This window comes from Tiliqua scincoides, chromosome 12, assembly GCF_035046505.1.
Source record: "Tiliqua scincoides isolate rTilSci1 chromosome 12, rTilSci1.hap2, whole genome shotgun sequence".
Lineage (NCBI taxonomy): Eukaryota > Metazoa > Chordata > Lepidosauria > Squamata > Scincidae > Tiliqua > Tiliqua scincoides.
The window spans coordinates 497,157-516,281 of record NC_089832.1 but is presented as its reverse complement, the minus strand read 5'-3'; the positions used below and the strand labels follow the sequence as shown (position 1 = coordinate 516,281).

General features: G+C 57.0%; 1 protein-coding gene across 2 annotated transcripts; it reads right to left on the bottom strand.

Annotated features, from left to right (window-relative positions):
* Positions 1-7,864: 7,864 nt before the first annotated feature.
* Positions 7,865-18,889, bottom strand: TSC22D3 (TSC22 domain family member 3). Of its 2 annotated transcripts, none has more exons than XM_066640250.1 (3): positions 18,487-18,889; positions 9,575-9,626; positions 7,865-9,000 (listed from the first exon to the last, which is right to left on the bottom strand). In XM_066640250.1, the coding sequence occupies exons 1-3, from the start codon at positions 18,804-18,806 to the stop codon at positions 8,755-8,757; spliced, it is 618 nt and encodes a 205-aa protein (XP_066496347.1). In that variant the 5' UTR covers positions 18,807-18,889; the 3' UTR covers positions 7,865-8,754. The 2 variants fall into 2 exon arrangements, with proteins under 2 accessions (XP_066496347.1, XP_066496349.1); XM_066640252.1 differs by lacking the exon at positions 18,487-18,889 and adding an exon at positions 9,716-9,919.
* Between the last annotated feature and the right edge of the window lie 236 nt (positions 18,890-19,125).

Sequence of the window (19,125 nt, the reverse complement as noted above, 5' to 3'; positions counted from 1 at the left end):
GACAGAAAGATGCCAGGAGCTGCTTCTAGCTCTGGGGCGTTGTGCTTCAGAGTCACAGGTAGGAAGCAGGGCTGGTTTGCAGAGTGGCACAGAGCCAGGGTGCCCAGTTGGAGCTGGGAGGGACAGTGGCAGGGAGGCCTTGTGTCCCGTGCCCAGTTTTGGCCCTTATATGGCCACGGCCTGGAGTGCTGGACACACCTTGCTAAGCACACCTGCTCTTTGCAGGAATGCCAAGAATGGCACTTGTTACCGGGCACAGGGACAGGTTCCTTCCTCCCAGAGATTTGTCCCAGCACTCCAAGCCTGGCCTTTTAGCAAGCAGCCCTCACTGCACCCAAGAGGCTTGCACAGTAAAAGCACTCTTGGGTGGCAAGAAGTGTGACATGATGCGCACTGGGGCAAACCAGAAAACCTCACGTATGCACAGATGGGATTGGAGCAACCAGGAAAAGATGCCGGGGTCCAGGTGGAGAGCTCAGTGGAACTGCTAACCCAGCCATGCCGCAGCCCTGAAAGAGGCAGATTCCACCACAGAATCTGTGTCTGCTTGCCACACCTCAGAAAGGATGCTGTAGGCACCAAAAAGGGGGAAAGGGGCAGCCAAAATGGCCAGAAGGCTGGAGCGTCTCCTTGCGAGGAAAGGCAACAGGTGATGCAGGAGGGCATGCCTGAGGCCTGTGAAATTGGGTGATGTGGAGAGTGGAGGGAGGGGGTGCTGCCTTTCCCTCTCGCTTATGGGCACCCCAGAGGCAGCTGGTGAGCCATGGGAAAGAGGAGGCTGGCTGAGATCCCAGCCCACCTTGTGTGACAGTCATTAAGTTCTTTACAGAAAGGACAGGGAAGGCTCAGAGAAGCAGAGAGCCAGAGGCACCCCTTGCTCTGAAGTCACCTGCAGTGCAAGCCCTGTCCACAGTCTCTGCCTGCAGAGGAGGCAGAGCAGCCTGACTGAAGCCTGGCACTCGGGGAGGGGCTGCACCCTGCACACTTGCTGCGTGCGTGGTGGTGGAGGGCCTTCTTCTCCAGCAGGCAAGAGGAGGCGTAAGACCTGCAGGCACAGAGCCAGGGGACAATTGCAGCTTTGTTTGCAGAGGCTGGGGAAAGTTGTCTTCCCTGGCTGGCTGTTAGGTAACAGCATCTTGTTAATCAGTGACCCACGCCCCAGAAGCCAGCAGGGCACACGCAAGGCTGGGTGTGAAAGGTGAGCAGCAGCCTCTAGAAGCTGAGCTGCACTGCAAGTTTCCCTGGATCCCAGCCTGGCAGCCTGAAGCTGTCCCTGCTGTGGGAGGTGGGGTGAGGCGAGCAGGTCTCCCTCCAGGGTCAACACGGCTTGTTTATTCCTACCTCAGTCTGAGAAGGCGCAGAAGTGCTTCCCTCCCCCTTGATCCCAGCCAACAAAGAGTGTTTCATATTTGCACTCATTTAGACCACCACATACCCCCAAAGGGTTAACATCAGCAGTGGTGGGGAGGAAAGATTAGGAAAATGGTATAGGGGAAGGCTTCAGCACTCCTTTCCTCCCCTTTCTGATCAAAGCTGATACCCCTCCCCAATCACTCACCTCTCATGTTACCTGAATTTTGGGCTAGGACAGTGTTTCCCAAACTCTTCAGCATAGTGACCCAATTTTTAACTCGACAGTCTATCACAGCTCACATATTACAGCAGCCTGTGGCCCGGGACTCGCCACTCTAGTCAACAGAACAGGTGTTGAAATAAGGCACGTCAGTGATGTTCTACAGAGCTGATGTTGTACAATAAGACATATTCCCTTACAAACAGGGAAGTCACTTAAAATAAGGGATTTATGGAAATAGTAGTTACTACTGAGATGAATGTAGAATTTTGAAGTTCTCATCATCTAGAGTGGCAGCCAGTGGTGGGTTCTGTGTGTTTGTGACCTTCCAAAAATCGGCTCATGACCCACTGGTGGGTCAAGATCCATAGCTTGAGAACCACTGGTCTAGGATATATGCACTAAATACAAGATTGCCCACCAATGGATCACACCCACATGTCTCAGCCTGAAGCTTTGACAGTCTTTCTGGGTGAGACCCTGTGGGCCGGAGATATTTATTTATAGCACACTACAGGTCACCCAACAACCAGTAACCAAAAAAAGGCAGCGGCCAACTTGATGACACTCACACAACTGAATAACAGCCCAATCCTATGCATGTCTACTCAGAAGTAAGTTCCATGAGAGTCAATGGGGCTTACTGCCAGGAAAGTGTGGATAGGATTGGGCTGTAAGAGTTCTAGCATTAGCTATGATACCTGTAAATGTGTGCTGACTTATACTAACACCTTATTGAGTCCCTGCTGTGTAATTACACCTCACTGGCTCTCGGAACAGTCTGTCTCATTGGTTAGTTTTGAGTTAAGAAGATGCATTTTTTGGTTACATAAGGCAGTTGCATTTTCCTTTTCTGGATGTTTGTCTATATAACAATGTTTGTGGGTCAGGACCCACTAGGTGGATCGCAAGCCAATTTCAGGTGGGTCCCCATTCATTCCAATATTTTATTTTTAGTACATTAGACCAGGGGTGCTCAAACTTTCAACTTTAGGGATGCTGGACCTTTAACAAGTGTATAGAAGAGAGAATTTCAGCAGGTGCAACTTGTCATCCCATAGATGACAAGCTGCACCTGCTGAAATTATCTCTACTACACAATTTTAAAGGTCCAGGATCCCTAAAGTTGAAAGTTTGAGCACCCCTGCATTAGACAATGCTACCATAGTATGTGACTGCATTTGAGGAAATGCTATAGACCTGTACTTTTAACAAGCCACTATGTATATTCTTTTAACAATGATAGTAAATGGGTCTTGCTCCTGGGTAAGTGTGGATAGGATTGCAGTCTACGATTGTTAAAAATTTTCCTGCTTGATGATGTTGCTTCCAGTCATGACATCACTTTCGATAGGCCCTGACAGATTTTCATTCTAAAAAGTGAGCCCCAGTGCTAAATGTGTGAGAACCACTGGTCTATATCATTTGATAGAATATAGATATTTCAACACGGTCTGTTTTACTGCATTCTGCATGAAACTCCGCATCAGATGACAGCAGTATTGATGGTAGTATTTGAAAATACCAAGATTTTCACAATTTTGGCCATATTCTTCTATGTGTTTGGGGGTATGACACAATAGTGGTGTCATACCCCCATTAGCGTGTCACCGAATGCGGTACACACCCCACTAGCGATGCCACGGGCTGTGGAGCAGAAAAAGGGCAGTTTTTCAAAACCCACAGCCAGACACCGGTTTGCACCTCAGCCAGACTCTTAGGCCACAGTAGGCATATTATCCAACCAGATGCTCTTGCTTCAATGGCAGCCTTGATTACTTAGTAGGTTCCTGTTAACTACTGTTGACAAGTGCCCTTATGGAATGCTACCACTCCCCAATTCCAGGTGGGGAACTGAGACAGGGGGTGGGCCCAAGGAAAGGAACAGACTCAGTCGAGCAGGGTGTGATGCTTCTCCCTGGGTTCAAAGTAGCAACAGTGGCAAAATCCATCCACAGGGAGCAGGCGGACAAGTGTAGGAATGACAGGCACTGCTTGGTGCAAGTGGGCTCCACTTCCCGGGAGTAAATCCCACCTCTCACCAGGAACAATCTGAAAGGGCCCACAAGATGTAAAAATAAGACATCAAAACAGCCATAGGTAATGAATGCAAACCCCATTCCAGGGCCCCCGAGCCCTGCAGAAGAGCAGTCTCATGCCTGTGGCGTGTATGTACCTGGGGAAGGGGGGTAGTCCTTTGGATGCTTCCAGCTGCCACCTGCTGAGGCACTTGCAGCTAAGCTTCTGAAGACAGTGGTGATTGGTGGGCAGGTCAACGGAGAAGAAGCTGCATCCTGCCTGTCTGTGGGCGGGTGGTGGGCGTCCCCAGCACTTGGCAGGACGTGAGGCCACCTGCCTGCCATCCACAGGCCCTCTGCAGTTGTCCTGCCCGTCATCCTCACAGCTGCCGTGTCCTGGAAGGAGCCCCACGTCTTATGCAATGACCTGTGGAATGTATTATGTCACCAGCTGGTCACTCTAGTGCTCTACACGCTACGCCTGTAATGTTCACTGGTATTAAACACATAGAAGAAGAGGAAGGAAAAGAGCCCAGAAGACTTTCAGTGCAATGACTTCATTGACAGATGACCTGAGTAATTTGTACCAAAGTAGGTGGCGCTTTGCTCACTGCTCTGGGTAAACTACTCATCCTGGAGCAACTGGCATTATGCTGAACTTTGAATAACGCGAGTGATGCAGAGGCTGTGCAGACAACATTTTTATGGGTTGTGATGGACGGGGCTGTGTAATCACACCACCTAAGGAGAGAGATTAGTGGGCCCCTGGAGAAAACGTTCATCAGAAAAGGATATTATTTGCAACAGAACCTGGTTCTGGTCCAGCCCTATAACCGTTTTTTTTTTTAGCAGGGGGAGAGTAACTGGCCCACCTCACCCCAGCACTGTCTGTTCTAGTGGCAGTCTGCTGGTACTCATTTGCATCTTTTTAGATTGTGAGCCCTTTTGGGACAGGGAGCCATTTAGTTATTTGATTTTTCTCTGTAAATCGCTTTGTGAACTTTTAGTTGAAAAGCGGTATATAAATACTGTTAATAATAATAACAACCTGTGAAGAGCGATCCACTTCATACCAAATCTAGAGGAGGGCCATGTGTACATCCCCTGCCCATTCTTCTGGAGTCTTGTGTGAAGGGGGGATTCACGCACCTCCCCTGTGCTTCCAGTACTGACCAAGCACAGGTCTTGCCTTTGCGTGGCCAGCTGGAAGCCTGGTGGTGGTGGTGAGGGGTGAGCACATATCTGCTCTGTGAACATTTATAGCGCCTTCTACTGAGTCACCCCCTTGGTTCATCTACGTGACTAAGGACCGTAAACAGTGACTGGCAGCTGCTCTGGGGGGGGGGGGATCTCTCTCAGCCCTGCCTAATTGGGTTCCTAAATTTTTTCTACCAACCAGATGTGACTACATTTTTAAACATTTTTAATCAACAGTTTTAACTTAGCATGAGCAAGATTGAAACTTCAATAAATGAAAACATTTATCAGAATAGAATAATTCCTTTACTTTGAGTAGTGCTACTGTGTTTCTTTTCTTCTGCCTCAGCAAAGTCCACATTTGCTTTCTCTTCCAATCATGCAGGGACATCCAACGACTGACTTTCACTGGCTCCCTCATTACTATGTGATAATTTTTGAAATAAACCCAGTGAAATAAACTCGCCTGGTCTTTGACTTTTATTCCCCCCCCTTTTTTCTTTTCTGTACTCCAGATTTATATTTGAACTCCATGCTGTTAGTTGCACCTTCAAACAAAGCTCTGTTCCACACTGGCCACAAGTGGAGGCCTCTGCACAGAGGAGGGAGCCCGGCTCTGCTGAGTGGCGGCAGTCACAACACAGCTGGCACATGTTGCCCACACAGTCTCCTAGACAACCAGCCAGGCTCAGAAATGCAAAAGCAGGAGTTCTGACGCAGTTGCTGAGTTTTGCTATGAGAGCTGCTCAGCAACAGCAGCACACGTAGGGCATCCTGCCACCCTCGTGGGGAGACATGTGCAGGCAGCCGGCAAAGTCACATGAGCCTTGTGCCGGCTGCCATTGGCTGGCTCAGGCTCACTCCACGCCTGGCAACACCAGTTGCAGTTGCAGTCCACATTGCTGTGTTTTATGAAACAAACCGTTTGCAGGCGTGGCCAGCCATGCGCCAGCACATCACCCCTCCCCCCATCCCTGCCTAGATCTGCCTTGCATCTTCAAGTGCCCAGGAGAAGCCAAACAACCCCCCCTCCCCACAGCTAGGATACAAAACAACATCTGATGCTGTGGGCAAGGGGGAAAGTGTGCAGCACATGGTCCCCTAAGCACCACGAGAATGTGCTAGAATTGAGCTCAAGAAGGCAGTTTCCTTGCCCAGAATTGCGAGCAGGGCCTACCCTCCCTCCACCCTGTTTCACCATCTCTACCCTCCCCCCACCCTGTTTCACCCCTCCCTGCCCCTATTCTGCTCACCACGCTCCCCAGCTCGGTTTCACCCCTCCTCCTTTGCAAAGGGGCCCAAAAGAAACTTTGTACCCCCTGATAAAATTCCTCTCCGAGGCCCTGATTGTGAGCACGACTTTTAGCAGCCCCAAAGCCCAAGCTGGTTTGAGTGACAAGAGAGCACCCCAAGAACATAAAGGAGCCCCGGCCCCCTCCTGAGCCCAGGCCTGTTGGCACTTTTTGCCACCTTGCAGGGGCTGCACAACCAACTGAGGCCATTGAGCTGTGGGGGGGGGGGAGAGAGCTATCACCCTTCTCTCCTTGGGGGCAGATCCATGGCTCAGCAGAGCCTTTGTTGCCCAGAGATGTGGCCTTCTCCTTCCCCCCTCACAGGCAGCCCCCCTCCCCCACTAGAAGTAGACAGGCAGCTGCTGGGAAGGCTGGATCACCCTGCCAGACTGGCCAGCAGCTGGGAGAATATGGGGGGGGCACCATTGCAGTCTCCAGAGTGGGGGCGCAGCAGAACATTGAGATTCCCACTGGGTATGCTGGGCTTGATCTGGATAGGGAGCTGCTGCATCTTGCTCTTTGGATTCTTCATGTAAGGTTTTGGCACCTCTTGGCACTCACAGGCCAGAGGAGGCACAGCTCAGGACCACATGCTCTGCACTTAGTATCATCAGGCTCCATTTCAGCATCTCTGCAGTGAAAAAGGAGCAGGTGGCAGGAAAGAACTGAGAACCCACAGAGCTGCTGCCAGGCCAAGGACTGCACCTTCTGAGTGAGCCAGCCCGTGTCTCCAGCAGTCTCCCTTACTGTCCTGGCACCGAACAGGCTTCAGGAAAACCCTCAGTATCCCAGGGCCCCTTCTCCCTTTATCTCCCCCTTAGTAGTCCCACTGTAGTAAGAAACACATCCAGTCACCATTGCTTGTGAACTGTTTTCAAGAGAGTGATTGCAGGCCACACACAGAAAGGATGCCCCACAGGTTGCACTGAGAGCCTGTACTGCATTCGTGTGTAGGAAGCAACAACTGGAGTACCTGCAAAGAATATGGCAATTCTCTGCAAACTCTGGGCAGCCACAAGGTGCCATCCTGGTAGCAACTGTGTGCCAGAGCAGGTCGATGGAAAGTCAACTGGAAACCACCTTGTGGAACGTGCCAAGACGATGGCCATGAACTATCCTATCCCACTGGAGTCATGGACTCCAGGCAGGGGATGCCACAAACCTGCCAAGGGAGGTTCCAATGCTTGATTCTGGGGTATGCAGTGAAATAAAAGGCCCTCCAGGAGAGAGGGTCTTCACACAGGTAACACTGAAAGGCCATGTAGTGGGGCCAAATTAATAGTCCCCCCAGCATGCCACCATAGCCCCCCCCAACCCTTCCGGGGAGACACCTGTCCCTCCACTAGCATCACACCCCAATGCCACCTTGGCACGTGTTTGGGCATGCCTGCATTTAAGCAGAGAAGCATGAGTACCTGCTAACAACCAGGCACACACCCTCCCCACCCCTCTCAATAGCTCATTGCTAACAACTGGGCAGATAAACAGCCCACTTCCAGAAAAGGGGGCCTGGGAGGCTCCACAGCACACCCCCCTCCCCCGTCTCCATGATGGGACTTCTGCCACACTCCACCATTTCAGACATCAGAGATGATGTCATGCAAGACACTACCCCAGGAGGTGATGGATGGGGGGGGGGCTGCTCTAATGCAGGACCAGCTTTCATTTCTGCATTCCCCCCCATCAGCTCTTCCTGCCCCACTTGGGTTGCTCCCCTCCCCACTTTGTAGCCTTCCTCTGTGCAGAGCAGCTCCTTTCAATAAGAAGAGAGAGCAGTTTCTGGGTATATGTATAAAAAGGTAGACTTTATTGCAACATGTCTCAAGAGTTACATCATCAAAGAATGTCAGAGGAGCAGGTTCCCTTCTCACAGGAGGAGGGCAGAGGGTGGCTCCCGGAGCCAGCCTTCATGAGACTCCTCTTGACCTGCTGCTTCCTCCTGAGCCCAGTCAGTGCATTGCTGCCTGTCTCCTTCACCAGCCTGGGAGCCAAGGGCCTCTGGCACTGAGCTCCCCCTCACGCAGGGGGTTTGTCTGCAGGCAAAGTTCCACAGGTCAACAGTACAGGAGGCCACAGCCTCTGCAGGTTCCATTCAATGGCACTAAGTCTGCTGTCAACCCGAATCCCCGAAAAACCCCAACATGGTCACGGAGGCAGCACACAAGTCTGTGCAAAGGCAGTTCTCGTACCTCTCGAGCCACAGGCTAGACAACTGGGGAAAACAGGGTCGGAGCTCAACAGGCAAAACCTTGTAACTCCTGCATGGTTCCGGGTCCAAAGGCAAGCAGAGGGGCAGCAGGTGCCACTCCTCCCCCAGTCCAGAGCAAGCAAGGGTGTCTCCTGCCCTGCACAAACACAGCGTGCAAAAGGAAGCCGGCTTGCTGTTTCCCAGCAGAGTCTCTTGCCGACAAGGCTGGGGCCTTCCCAAACACACAGTTCTCTCCAGAAGGTTGCCACACAACCTCGCCTGTGTCCCCTTCTGCAGGGGCAAGTCCATAGCTGGCCTGAGCGGGCTGGCTACCAATCAGGGCCCCCCTCGGGGCAGCGTGACGATGGCAGCAGTGGCCGTCCACCAGCCGCCAGGGTCCTCCAGAGGAGATGAGGATACTGCTTGTCAAGGAGATGCAAAGAGAGAGAGTTCCGTGGCTCTGCCCACCCCACAGACAGAGCCACCTTACACCGCAGAGCCCGCCCTGTGCTGGGCCGGTGCAGCCGCCCCAGGGCTCTGCTGCTGGAAGGCGGGCATCTCCAGCGGCAGCCGCGACTGGAATTTCTGCAGCTGCTCAGGGCTGGCCAGGTTCTTCAGCAGGCTGTTCTCACGCTCCAGCTGAGAGTTCTTCTCTGCCAGCTCCTTGATCTGCTCCTTCAGGATCTCCACCTCCTCTCTCACTGCATACATCAGGTGGTTCTTGACCAGATCCTGCAGAGGAGGAACAGAGTTGTAGGTGAGAAGCCCCGCCCAGGGGTCTCCAACACATCCTAGAGCAGGCACCCTTAAGGCACCAGGCTCACCACAGCTCAGTCTGCAGGCGATAGGAACCCAGGCCTAATCTCTCCTCCCAGCTGTACAGTACAACCTGCGAGTCATCAGTGCAGAGAGCCCCCACTCCCCTTCAGCCCACAGGTGCCTGGGGCTGCTTTTGGGACTCAGACAACGCCCCCCCCCCCCGCACAGCACTATTCTGCAGAGCTCCTGGTTGGGGGGTGCTTTCTGAGAACCCAAACCTATGCAATGCCTACTCAGAAGTAAGTCCCGTTAGAGTCAGTGGGGCTTACTCCCAGGGAAGTGTGGACGGGATGGGAACCCAAGCTATGCATGCCTACTCAGAAGTAAGTCCCGTTAGAGTCAGTGGGGCTTGCTCCCAGGGAAGTGCGGACAAGACTCCAGCCCGAGCCTCCCGTTGCAGGGCCAGCAGCTCCGCTTGGCTCGGCCACGCCCGGAGTGCGCCTGGGGTCGGGAAGAGCTCCCTGGAAGGCGGCGGCGCGGCACTCACCATGGCCTGCTCGATCTTGTTGTCGATGGCGACCACGCTGGCCCCGGAGGCGCTGCAAGAGAGAAAGGGAGGGCGTGAGCGCCGGCGGGGCGGGAAGGGGAGAACAGGGGAGGACGGGCACCCGCAGTCCCGCGCGGCTACCTGTCGTCCAGCCGGACCGAGACCACGTCCCCGCCCAGCAGCGAGGAGAAGAAGGAGATGGAGCAGTTGTGCAGCTGGTACACGGCCAGCTCCATCGCCGCCCGGTACACGTCGGTGCTCATCCTGCGGGCCCGGTGCTCTGCTCTCTGCACTCCACTATGGACCGCACGCGCCACCGCCGGGAAGACACTGAGCCGCGCGCCCCGCCCGCCGCGCTATATAGGAGCCGTGACGTCACCACAGGCCAGCGGGCCCCGCCCCGCCCGCAGCAGCGTGCCTCGTCCCCTGCACGGCCGCGGCGTCGGGAGCGCGCGCTGCTGTCGGGGCCGCCCGCGCGTTGCATAAGCGCAGCCCAGACGTGTTGCTGTTGTGCCCGCCGGGCGTTGCCTCGGCAACGGCCGCGGAGCTCTCCCGGGCCGAGGGGGACCCCTGGCGGCCGCCGCAGCCGCGTGCTCCGAGGCTCCGCCCAGCGCTTCCTCCGAGCTGCAGGGGTGCCCTGGCCAGGTCCCCACTGCGGGCGAGGCGTTGCCCCTCCTGCTGGGGGGCGGCCGGCGCGCCCCTCCTCCCGAGGCACGGCAAGGTCTGCACACCTCTGCTGCCGCCTCGCTTCGGGGGGGGGGGGCGAGGCTGCGTGACGGTGGGTGGCGCAGAGTGGGGCCCCGGCCCGGCCACGCCTGTCCACCCCAGCGCCGCGTCCCGCACCTGGAGGCCTCCACTGCGCCCGCGGAACTTCTGCTCGGCCCCTCGCAGGCTGAGCAGCGCCGGCTCTCAGAGGGGCAGGCGCGCCCCTCCCGTGGCGTTGGGGGGCCCTGCAGGTGCCTGATGCGGCTCTGGGTTTGTGCAGCCGTGGCTGGGCCCCCACCCCTGCGCCACTCGCCCTCACGCAGCCTCAGCCCCCCGGCACAGCGCGGAGGTTTGCGAAGACAGTGTGATTCGTTTGACGCAGAAGGAGGCCCGCTGCGCCCAGGAAGGCTGGGCTGCGGCCCTCTTGCTCACCAGGGACAAGCACCGCTCGTTGCCCCTCCACACCAGGGGCAGGAGACAAGGGACTTGCCCCCGCTGCCCCACCGGCCAGGAAGTGCCCGAGCCGCTCTCTGCAAGCCGGCTGCTCGGCCCCGCTCGCGCCCGTGGCAGGGACTTGCTGGCCGCCTGCCCTCTCCGGCTGCTGGGCGGCTGCTGCCTTTGATAGAGGCCTGGCAGTACTCCCAGTCCTCGGCTTGCTGGCACGCCAGTACAGGCCGGGGAGGGGCCTGCTCCGCAAGCATGGCTGTCTGCGTGCCTCGCTGCGAGGGAGGAGCTCCCCTCCTGCCGGCCCGTGCAGCAGCAGCCTTCCTCCATGCCCCCTCCAGCAGCGCCTGCAGTGCACGTCAGTGGGACTTCTCTGGAGTCAGGCGGAAAAGCTTCTTGGCCTGCTGACCGCTTTGGAGAGGGACAGGCTGGTGGCCTGGAGACAGAACAGGCGCAAGGGGATGTTTTGTTACCTACACGCTCTTTCAACCGTCCCTTAAAGCAACACACTGCTTTTTAAAAGTGCGATGGGCACAGCCTAGCGTAGCCCAACTCACTTCCTGTAGACTCAGTGTACAGCAAGAGGGACCACCCTTTCTAAGCCAAACCAGAGTCTCGCTTGGCAGGTCCTGAGCCACTTTACAGGAGCCCAGGGGGCCTGCAGGGTGCTTCTCTTGCACATGTTTTTAATGTTCTTTAGCAAAATGCTCCATGACAAACCTGAGCAAAAACCAGTATGTTGAAATCTTAGGATCAAACTAGATGCAGCACTAAATGCATCATTTGGGCTTGAAGTTTTCTTTTTACCCTGAATCAAAATAGTGATTCATGGGGGGGGGGGGGGAGCCCTATCAGGGGTTGTGGCATGGTGGGGGGAACACTGAACTCTTTCCCCTGCACAATGGTCCAAATGAAAACACGCACACCCCAAGTTGCTGTAAGCCCTAGGAGGGAAGTTTCCACTGGCACCACCTGGCTTAGTGGAGTGGGGGGGGCATTCTCATCTGGACTGCAGAGTAAGAGTTAAACCACCCCCTCCCTGAAGATGCAGTTCAAATTCTGAGCTGCCCATAAGCCCCATCGCTATTTTTATTGTGGAAAGAAACCAGCCAGCCAGCCCAACTGCTGAGATTAGCATCGCGTCTGGTTGGACCCTTTGGCTCAAACTTGTCAGGACATTTCTGATAAAGCCTCATATTTATAGGCCATTTCCCCCCAGCAGGGGGAAAAAGTGTTTCAGAGCGTTGAACATGACAAGAGGAATAAGAATATGGTTCCCTGGGGACCAGTCTCAAAAGGAACACAAAGGAGGCACCAGCCTGCAGCCCCTGGGAAGGAAGGCTGCCTGCAGTCTCAAGATACACTCACTGCTTCCGGACTAGAGGGCAGTTCTCTCTCTGTTAGTGGCCTGGCAGAAGCAGGGGCTGTGATATCACCTCCTGGGAACCTGGTCCTGGTCCTGTGGCTCTGGAGCAAGGACCCCCATCCCTTCTGTCAGAGCAGTTTTTGGGGTCTTAGCTGAGCAGCTCACTGCCAGAGAGCCCTTCCCATCCACCCCCAGTCTGCAATACCCCGACAAAGACCCTCGCCCACTTTTTCAGTCAGACCCCCAGCGTGACCTGCCGTGGCTGAGGGAGGGGTGACAAGACAGCGCATCTCAGCTGGGCCACACAGGCCAAGCCCTTCTGCATTACTCCTCCCAGCCCTCCCAATACTGTGGGGGGGGGGGGTCAGTGAGTGCACTCAGCCCCCATCAGGCTGTTTGGCTTTTTATCCGTTTTAGTTTGTAAACTGATCTCGTTCTGTGCACCCCGGAAGGCTCCCAAGCAGGCAGAAACCACCACCTCATCTGTGGTTGGCCCTGCTGTGCACACAAACTGATAGGCGCTCAGCCACCTAAGTTGATTATTAGTGTATAGATAGATGATTAATAGAGAGCTGCTTTTTTTTTTTTATTTAGAGAAATCATTCTGTGCTCAGGGACCTTGAATCCTGAACCAAGAAAAACTGCCTTCTGTCCCAGAATAAACTGCATAAAGCAAGGGGCAAGGAAGTGAGCTGAGAATCGTCTCCTCACTACGGGTGGTTCAGCTGCATCAGAGCTGGCTGTCCTCCCTGGGCTCTGGCAACAGACCCTCTCCCTCCTCTGAACCTGGCTGTCTGACAGCCAAGCCCTGCCTCTTCTACTGCCGCCAGTAAGGTACCTGTGGAACCCCAATGCGTGCAGAGGAACCAAGGGACTGTCTGGGACCCAGAGGAAGCCCAGTGACGGGAGCTGGCAGGGATTTTGCTTTGCCGGAGAGTTCCTGCCTGCAAGTGACACTGAGGCGGGGACAGTTAGTTCTGTGTCACTAGAGTACTAAGCTGCAGTCTAGGGGCATTTCAGCAGCCTCTCCTTGCAGAGGCCAGCTAAGGCCACTGCCCCAGAACAGCCTCCTATTTATAGCCCCAGTGGCTACTGCAGAGAGCTGTCAATGGAAGGCTTTGTGGGGGTGGCTTCCTATTTTCTCTCCCCATACCTCATCCCCCCAGCCTGCCCCTCCTTCTTGGCTGGTGTGATGATACCCCCTTATGCCCTCACTAACAGAGAGCAAGGGGATTCCCCAGGGGGACAGGCAGGCTGTTCCCAAGGAATGCAGGCCCGAAGCCGTCTCAGGCTCCAGAGCTTTTAACCAGCTTGAGTTGCCCCAGAAGCAATGACAGCCCAGGGCCCAGTCCTATCCAACTTTCCAGCAATTATGTAGCCATGCTACTGGGGCATGTGCTGCATCCTGTGGTGGCGGGGCAGTCAAAGAGACCTCTTCAAGGTAAGGGAAAATGTGTTTCCTTACCTCGAGGCTGCATCACCAATGCACTGGCACTGGAATGTTGGATAGGACTGGGGCCCCACACAGCTGGCGCAGGAAGGGTGCAGCAGGATCAAAACAGACAGTAGCCCTGTGCTGCACTTGGCCCTGGCTGAAGTTTCTGCAGGGCCTCAAAGGCAGCTGCAGGGGAATTGTTATCAATCACAAAGGCATGGCTAACTCTGGCCAGGCATGACTGCGACAGAAACAGGCACAGTTGACAGTAGTCAGGCCTAAGCCTGGGTGTCTTGTGCAACTAGAGCAATTGGTATTGAGTTCGGGATTCTCCTGCCCAAAAGTCTTGGCTGCCATTTCCTTTTTAAAATCAAGTCTCGAGTCCTTATGATTAAAAAATATATAGTTTGAACATGTGTGTGCACACTGTCATGCCATGTTTGTTCATCTGACTGCCACGCTATGTTTGCTCATCTTGCAGAAACCAAAAGACTCCTCCTTGTGTTTCTGCAAGAGACTAAGCCAACCCCTCCCTTCTCCACAGCCACCCCCTGAAATCAGCCCTGAGTGCTGTGGTTCTTTGTGTAACCACAAGCCTCCAATCTTACAGAACCTTCCAAGATCTGAGGCCTCCATCATATGCATGAGAAACTGAGGCTGTACGGGTGGGAGCGCGCAAGGAAAAAACCTGCTGCTCTGGAAGGCCAGCAGGATTGGCTGCCCTGTGTAAGGCCCAAACTATTTGTCCCCAGGCTCTGCCTCCACTGCCCCCCCCCCTCCAAGCCCCACACACTCTTTAGGTGTCTTTGGGACTGTGGCTCTCCCAGTTCTCTTCTAGCCGGGTGAGCTACTTAGTCCTGCCTGGAATACCCAGGAGATGATCTGGTGCAAAGCCAACTCCCCAGCTGAAGGAATGCAAGCCAGAGTTTTGGGTGCACCCAGGGGCCACTTGCAGAACACACCAATTTGCATTCCTCCCACTAGACGAAGCAGCTCGCCAGACTGCCAAGCACCAGGCATGTGGAAGGAAGTGGCTGAACTCCCTGCTTGCTGCCTTGTCTGTGCACCCAGGGAGTGGCCAGATCCATTCCAATAGGGTGTGGTGACGGACGGAGCAGGTATGGGGGGTGGGGACTCTGATCTCCGTGCTCCTGGGAAAGTGAAGCCCCATTTGTTCTGCAGAGAGCTGTCCAGCTCCTGGGCAGTGCACTCCTTAGGGGAAACAGCACTCTGCTGGCACAGGCAGGACACACTCCCAGCACACTCCCCAAAGACACCCTGTCTTCCTTCCACACACAGAAGCCTCCTCCTCTCTGAGGGCTCAACTGCACCTTTGAACCTGAGACGCTTCCTGCTTCTCCAGACTCAACAGAGGATTCAGGGCTGCATTTCCCCTGCACTGCTTGGCCAGCTGGCTGGCTTGCCCGCCAGTATCTCCACAAGAGGGGAGCCCTGTTGGCTGGGGGAGGCCAGACCGCCTTCCCTCTTGGACCCTGGGCAGTGGAGGCACCACAGAGCAGAGGCCGCTCCTGCGTCCAGACCCATCTCAGCCAAAGCTGGACCTCGCCTGGGAGGAGCTCCCAGCTGCCAGGGGCCAACAGCCCCTTCGGAGGTCTGCAGCAGGCCTCTCGCTCTCCTGGGCACAGCAAACAGGCCAAACGTATCCCTGAAATGCCTCTGGTTCTTCAGGCACCAGAGTGCCGCTCTGGCCACTGGAGCTGCTTCACCAGACTGCCTGCCGCCTTCTCCTTTGAGCACCTCCCGGCTCCACCGCTGAACCATCTCATAGCAACACATGGTGGGAGTCTCACCACCTTCCCTTTGTGCCAATCACCTCACAGGGAGTGCCTGCAGGCATCAGGCCTTGCTGAGTCTCCATGTCTGGAGAGCGACTGGATGCAGCCAGTCCAGACACAGACCAAGCCATTCACAAGCTGGGGGGGGGGGTGAAAATTCACCCCAGGCAAGGCACGTGTAAGAGTCTGGATGCAGAGGGAAGCAGGTGTCTCCACCACTCACACTGTGAGTGCGGAAGGAGGGCCACAGTGGACAGGCAGCTCCTCTGCTAGGAAAGCAAATGTTCCAGTGTGGGGGTTTGCAGAAGGGGAAGGGTCGAGCAGGCAAGGTCCCCCTGCCCTCAGACACTAGTGTGACCCCATGGCTGCTTCCCTGCATGTCAGACACACACACACACACACACACTTGAGAAACAACAGATGGCCCCTATCTCTGCCCCGACCTCCCCCCTTGGTCACCTGGGGCATCCACTTCCTTATTCCTGCCTCTCGGTTCCCACGCACTCCCCACCTCACTGCCCAGATGGAGTCACCAGACCCTGAGCAGACAGTGAGCCTGTAGGCTCTTCTGAGTCACCCTGGGTGAGCGGTGGACAACTCAGCCCCCTTGCCAGGCAGAGGAGCAGCTGCAGCTTCCCTCCCCAAATTGACAAATGGGCTTCTGCAGGGACGGGCCAGGGAGCCAACGTGGGGCACGATCCCCAGCACTGCGCTCAGCTTCTGATCGCACAGTTCCAAGTTGGGCCCACGCGGGAGCCACTTCAGAGCTGACCATGCAGTGCCTGTGGCCACATGGAGCAGCAGGCCCTTTCCTCACAGAAGGGCCCCTCACTGCCACTGTCCCTTTTCCCCAGTTGCCACAGGCTGCAGGAGGTGACGACGCCAGGCCTGGCCACATGGCTGGAGGCTGCAGACTGCCAGCCCTGCCTTTCTTCCACTTTGCGGTTCTCAAAAGACCAACGATGCATTACAACCCTAGAAGCCCGGCAAGGAGAGGTCTGGAGGGGCCCACCTAGCCCAGCATCTCCTCTCGAGCAGAGGCCCGCCAGGTGCAGTCAGGACTCTGACCGGCAGCCCATGCAGGCAGTGCTGCCCTCCTGCCTGCAGCCTGCCCCCAGCCCCTGGCCTTCAGAGACAGACTCCCTTGGAACACACAGGTTCCCTCCGGCCAGCAGGGTCAGGCCAGCTCCCCCTTCTTGGGGAAGCGGCTACTGGCTACCTCAGGGACCCAAAGATGCAGCACACCCAAAGACCCACATAATCCAGTGGGCCAAATGTCACCCCAAACACTCCCTTGACGCAGCTGTCAGGCTTGCTCTGCATATGCCCAGGACAAGGGGCACTTTCTCCAGTGCCTCTACAGATGGGAGTTCCCAGAAGTGGCTGCTGGGCAACTGCAGGAAGCCCCAAAGAGCAGCCCAACAGACAGCCTGAAGCCCCAGAGCAGCAGGAGGTCCCTTGCTGGAGCCTCCCACAGTCCCCTTGGCCCAAGAGCTCACCAGGGAGGCAAAAGAGGGCCCAAGGGCCTCAGCTCCTCATCCGGAAGGAAAGCGGCCCTGCTCTGGCCAGAGGAAGAGAGAGAAAGTGAAAGCAGGCAGGTAGACAGCCCCCTCCCAGCCATCCGCTGAGGCTGAGCCACCACCAGCAGAAGCAGCTCTCTCCTTCCTAGAGAAAGGTCCTGCGCATCTGTGGGGGACAGCTGTCAAACAGGAGGGAGGGGGGCTGCCTTGTGCAGGGGTGCTAACTTTTATTCTGACAGAAGAGTGAAGGTTCTGCCTGTGTTGTCAGAAAGGGGAAGGGGCACCTTCCCTCCCTCCCAGCAGGCACCTTTTGCTGTGGCCCCCCACGGGCCCCTCCCCGCCTCCCTGTGCGGTGCCAGGATGCAGCTGCCGCGGCTCAGCCTCCACTCATTCTTTGGGGAGCTATTCTGGGCACTCTCTGGAGGCTGCCTGGCAGTGCCCAGCCCAGAGTCAGCAGCACCAGCCGCCTTTGATGGAGAAGGCGGGGCAGCGATTTCCAAGCCTAAAGGAGTGCCCTGCGGCTCGTGCCTGCCTCCTGCTGACACCACCAGAAACACCTGCTGGCATGCGCCTTCCCCACCCAGCCCCTCCCGAGGATTATGTAAGGCCCCAAAAGTCCACCCATATCCAGCAGCCCCTCCCAGCACCTGCAAGCATCTTTCCCCCCCCCCCCCAGGCCTGAGCCATGTGTGTGGGTGACCATCAGCAGCACTGCCTGAACACGGCACGTGGGCACACGTGCGCCAGCTGCTTGAGTAAGGAGGCAGCAGAGCCAGTGGCATGCATGGGGTGGCACCGCAGGGAACAAGGGGAGAGCAGCCAGCCAGGGCCGGAGCCAAGAGCAGCAGAGTGCCAGGTGTGCCCTGCACAGGGAGAGGCCTGCAGTCAGTGCCTGACCAGTAGTGCCCCTGGAGGCAGCCGGCGGGCAAAGGTGGCCAGTTGGAGGAGGCCTCCATTGGCAGTGAGGACCTCTCCCCCACAGCCTGCCTGCTGCATTCCAGCAGAGCAGTAGCCCTTCTTCAGTATCCAGCTCTCCCTGCTCCTCTACGGTACAGGTCACACACCCCTCTCCAGCAGGTAGCGAAGGCACTCCCCGACCCCAGTTAGCCCCAGCAGATTGGGATCTGGTCCTGGCAACTGGAGTCTCAGTCAGGCTGTGGCAGAGACATGACAGCGGTGCTTCTGGGACTTCAGCACCCCAAAACCCCTCACCAGCACAGTGCGGCCCAGCAGCTGGACCAGAGGCCTCCCTGGTTCAAATCTTGCCTTGGCCCAAACTTGTTAGGGACCCTGGCAGGCTGCTCCCTCCGACCCTCAGCTGCAGTATGGGGACTGCAACACTGCGGGACCTGCGCGTTGTCAGGAGGTCAACAAGAGAACCTCCAGACACTCCTTCGCAGGAGAGGACCCACTGAGCAGCTTAGCTCTGCCCGGAGCATGCCCAATTCGGGCAGGCCGAGGACAGCACTTGGCACTCCTGGCCGTGGCCCGGGTTGCAGGGACTGGTGCAGGCCAAGCCGTAAAGCTGGCAGCGCCCAGAGGAAGCCAAGGACCCCTCCACTTGCCACACATCTTCCAGGCTCAGGCACAGAGCCTTTCCCGCCCCCCCTGCTGCCTGCGAGGCGGGGGGGGGGGTCTCTTCCCACCTGTGGAAGAAGAGCAGGATGGAGAGGAGGGTCTGGTCGATGTTGCCGTTGCAGACGCCCTGGTTGAGCAGGTAGCAGGGGTCGCGCAGCACCGGCTCCAGCGAGTCCTGCCGCCGCATGATGAGGCTCAGCTTGTCCGCGTTGAGGTTCTCGCGCACCAGTTGCTCCCGCAGCTGCTGGAAGGGGCTGGCCAGGGGGCTGCCGCCGCCGCCGCTCTCGTAGCCCTCGGGGCCCTCCTCCAGGCCGCCGCGCCCGGCCAGCTCCAGGCAGCAGCTGCAGCAGTCCAGCCCCACGGGCGACGCGCACTGCCCCAGCGACATCCCGGCCCGGCCCGTCTCCCTGCGGACGCTGTCCCGGCCCCGCGCCCCTCCGATCCGCAGGCGCCCCCCGACCCGGCCGCCCAGAGGCTGTCGCGCCGCCGCCGCCGCCGCCGCCGCCCGGCTCTCCTCCTCCCCGGGCGGCTCGGCAGCGGAGCTCCCCTTCCGCCCTTCGCTCGCGGCCCGCCCCTTCCCTCGCTCCGGCTCCGATTGGCAGCGGCCCTCCCAGGCCGGCCCCGCAGCTCCCCTTCAGCTGCGCCCGGGCGGAGGCTGCGGGCAGGAGCCGCGCCCGCCCTCCGGCCATGCCCGCGGCGCCCCGGCA

What these genes read in the sequence shown, in the direction of transcription:
- TSC22D3 (XM_066640250.1), bottom strand. Translation starts at nt 18,806, where the DNA reads ATGTCGCTGGGGCAGTGCGCGTCGCCCGTGGGGCTGGACTGCTGCAGC. An exon ending in ATCCTGCTCTTCTTCCACAG is followed by an intron (nt 9,627 to 18,486) that starts GTGGGAAGAGAC and finishes TCTCTCTTGCAG; the next exon opens with CGCCTCCGGGGCCAGCGTGG. An exon ending in ACAAGATCGAGCAGGCCATG is followed by an intron (nt 9,001 to 9,574) that starts GTGAGTGCCGCG and finishes CCTCCTCTGCAG; the next exon opens with GATCTGGTCAAGAACCACCT.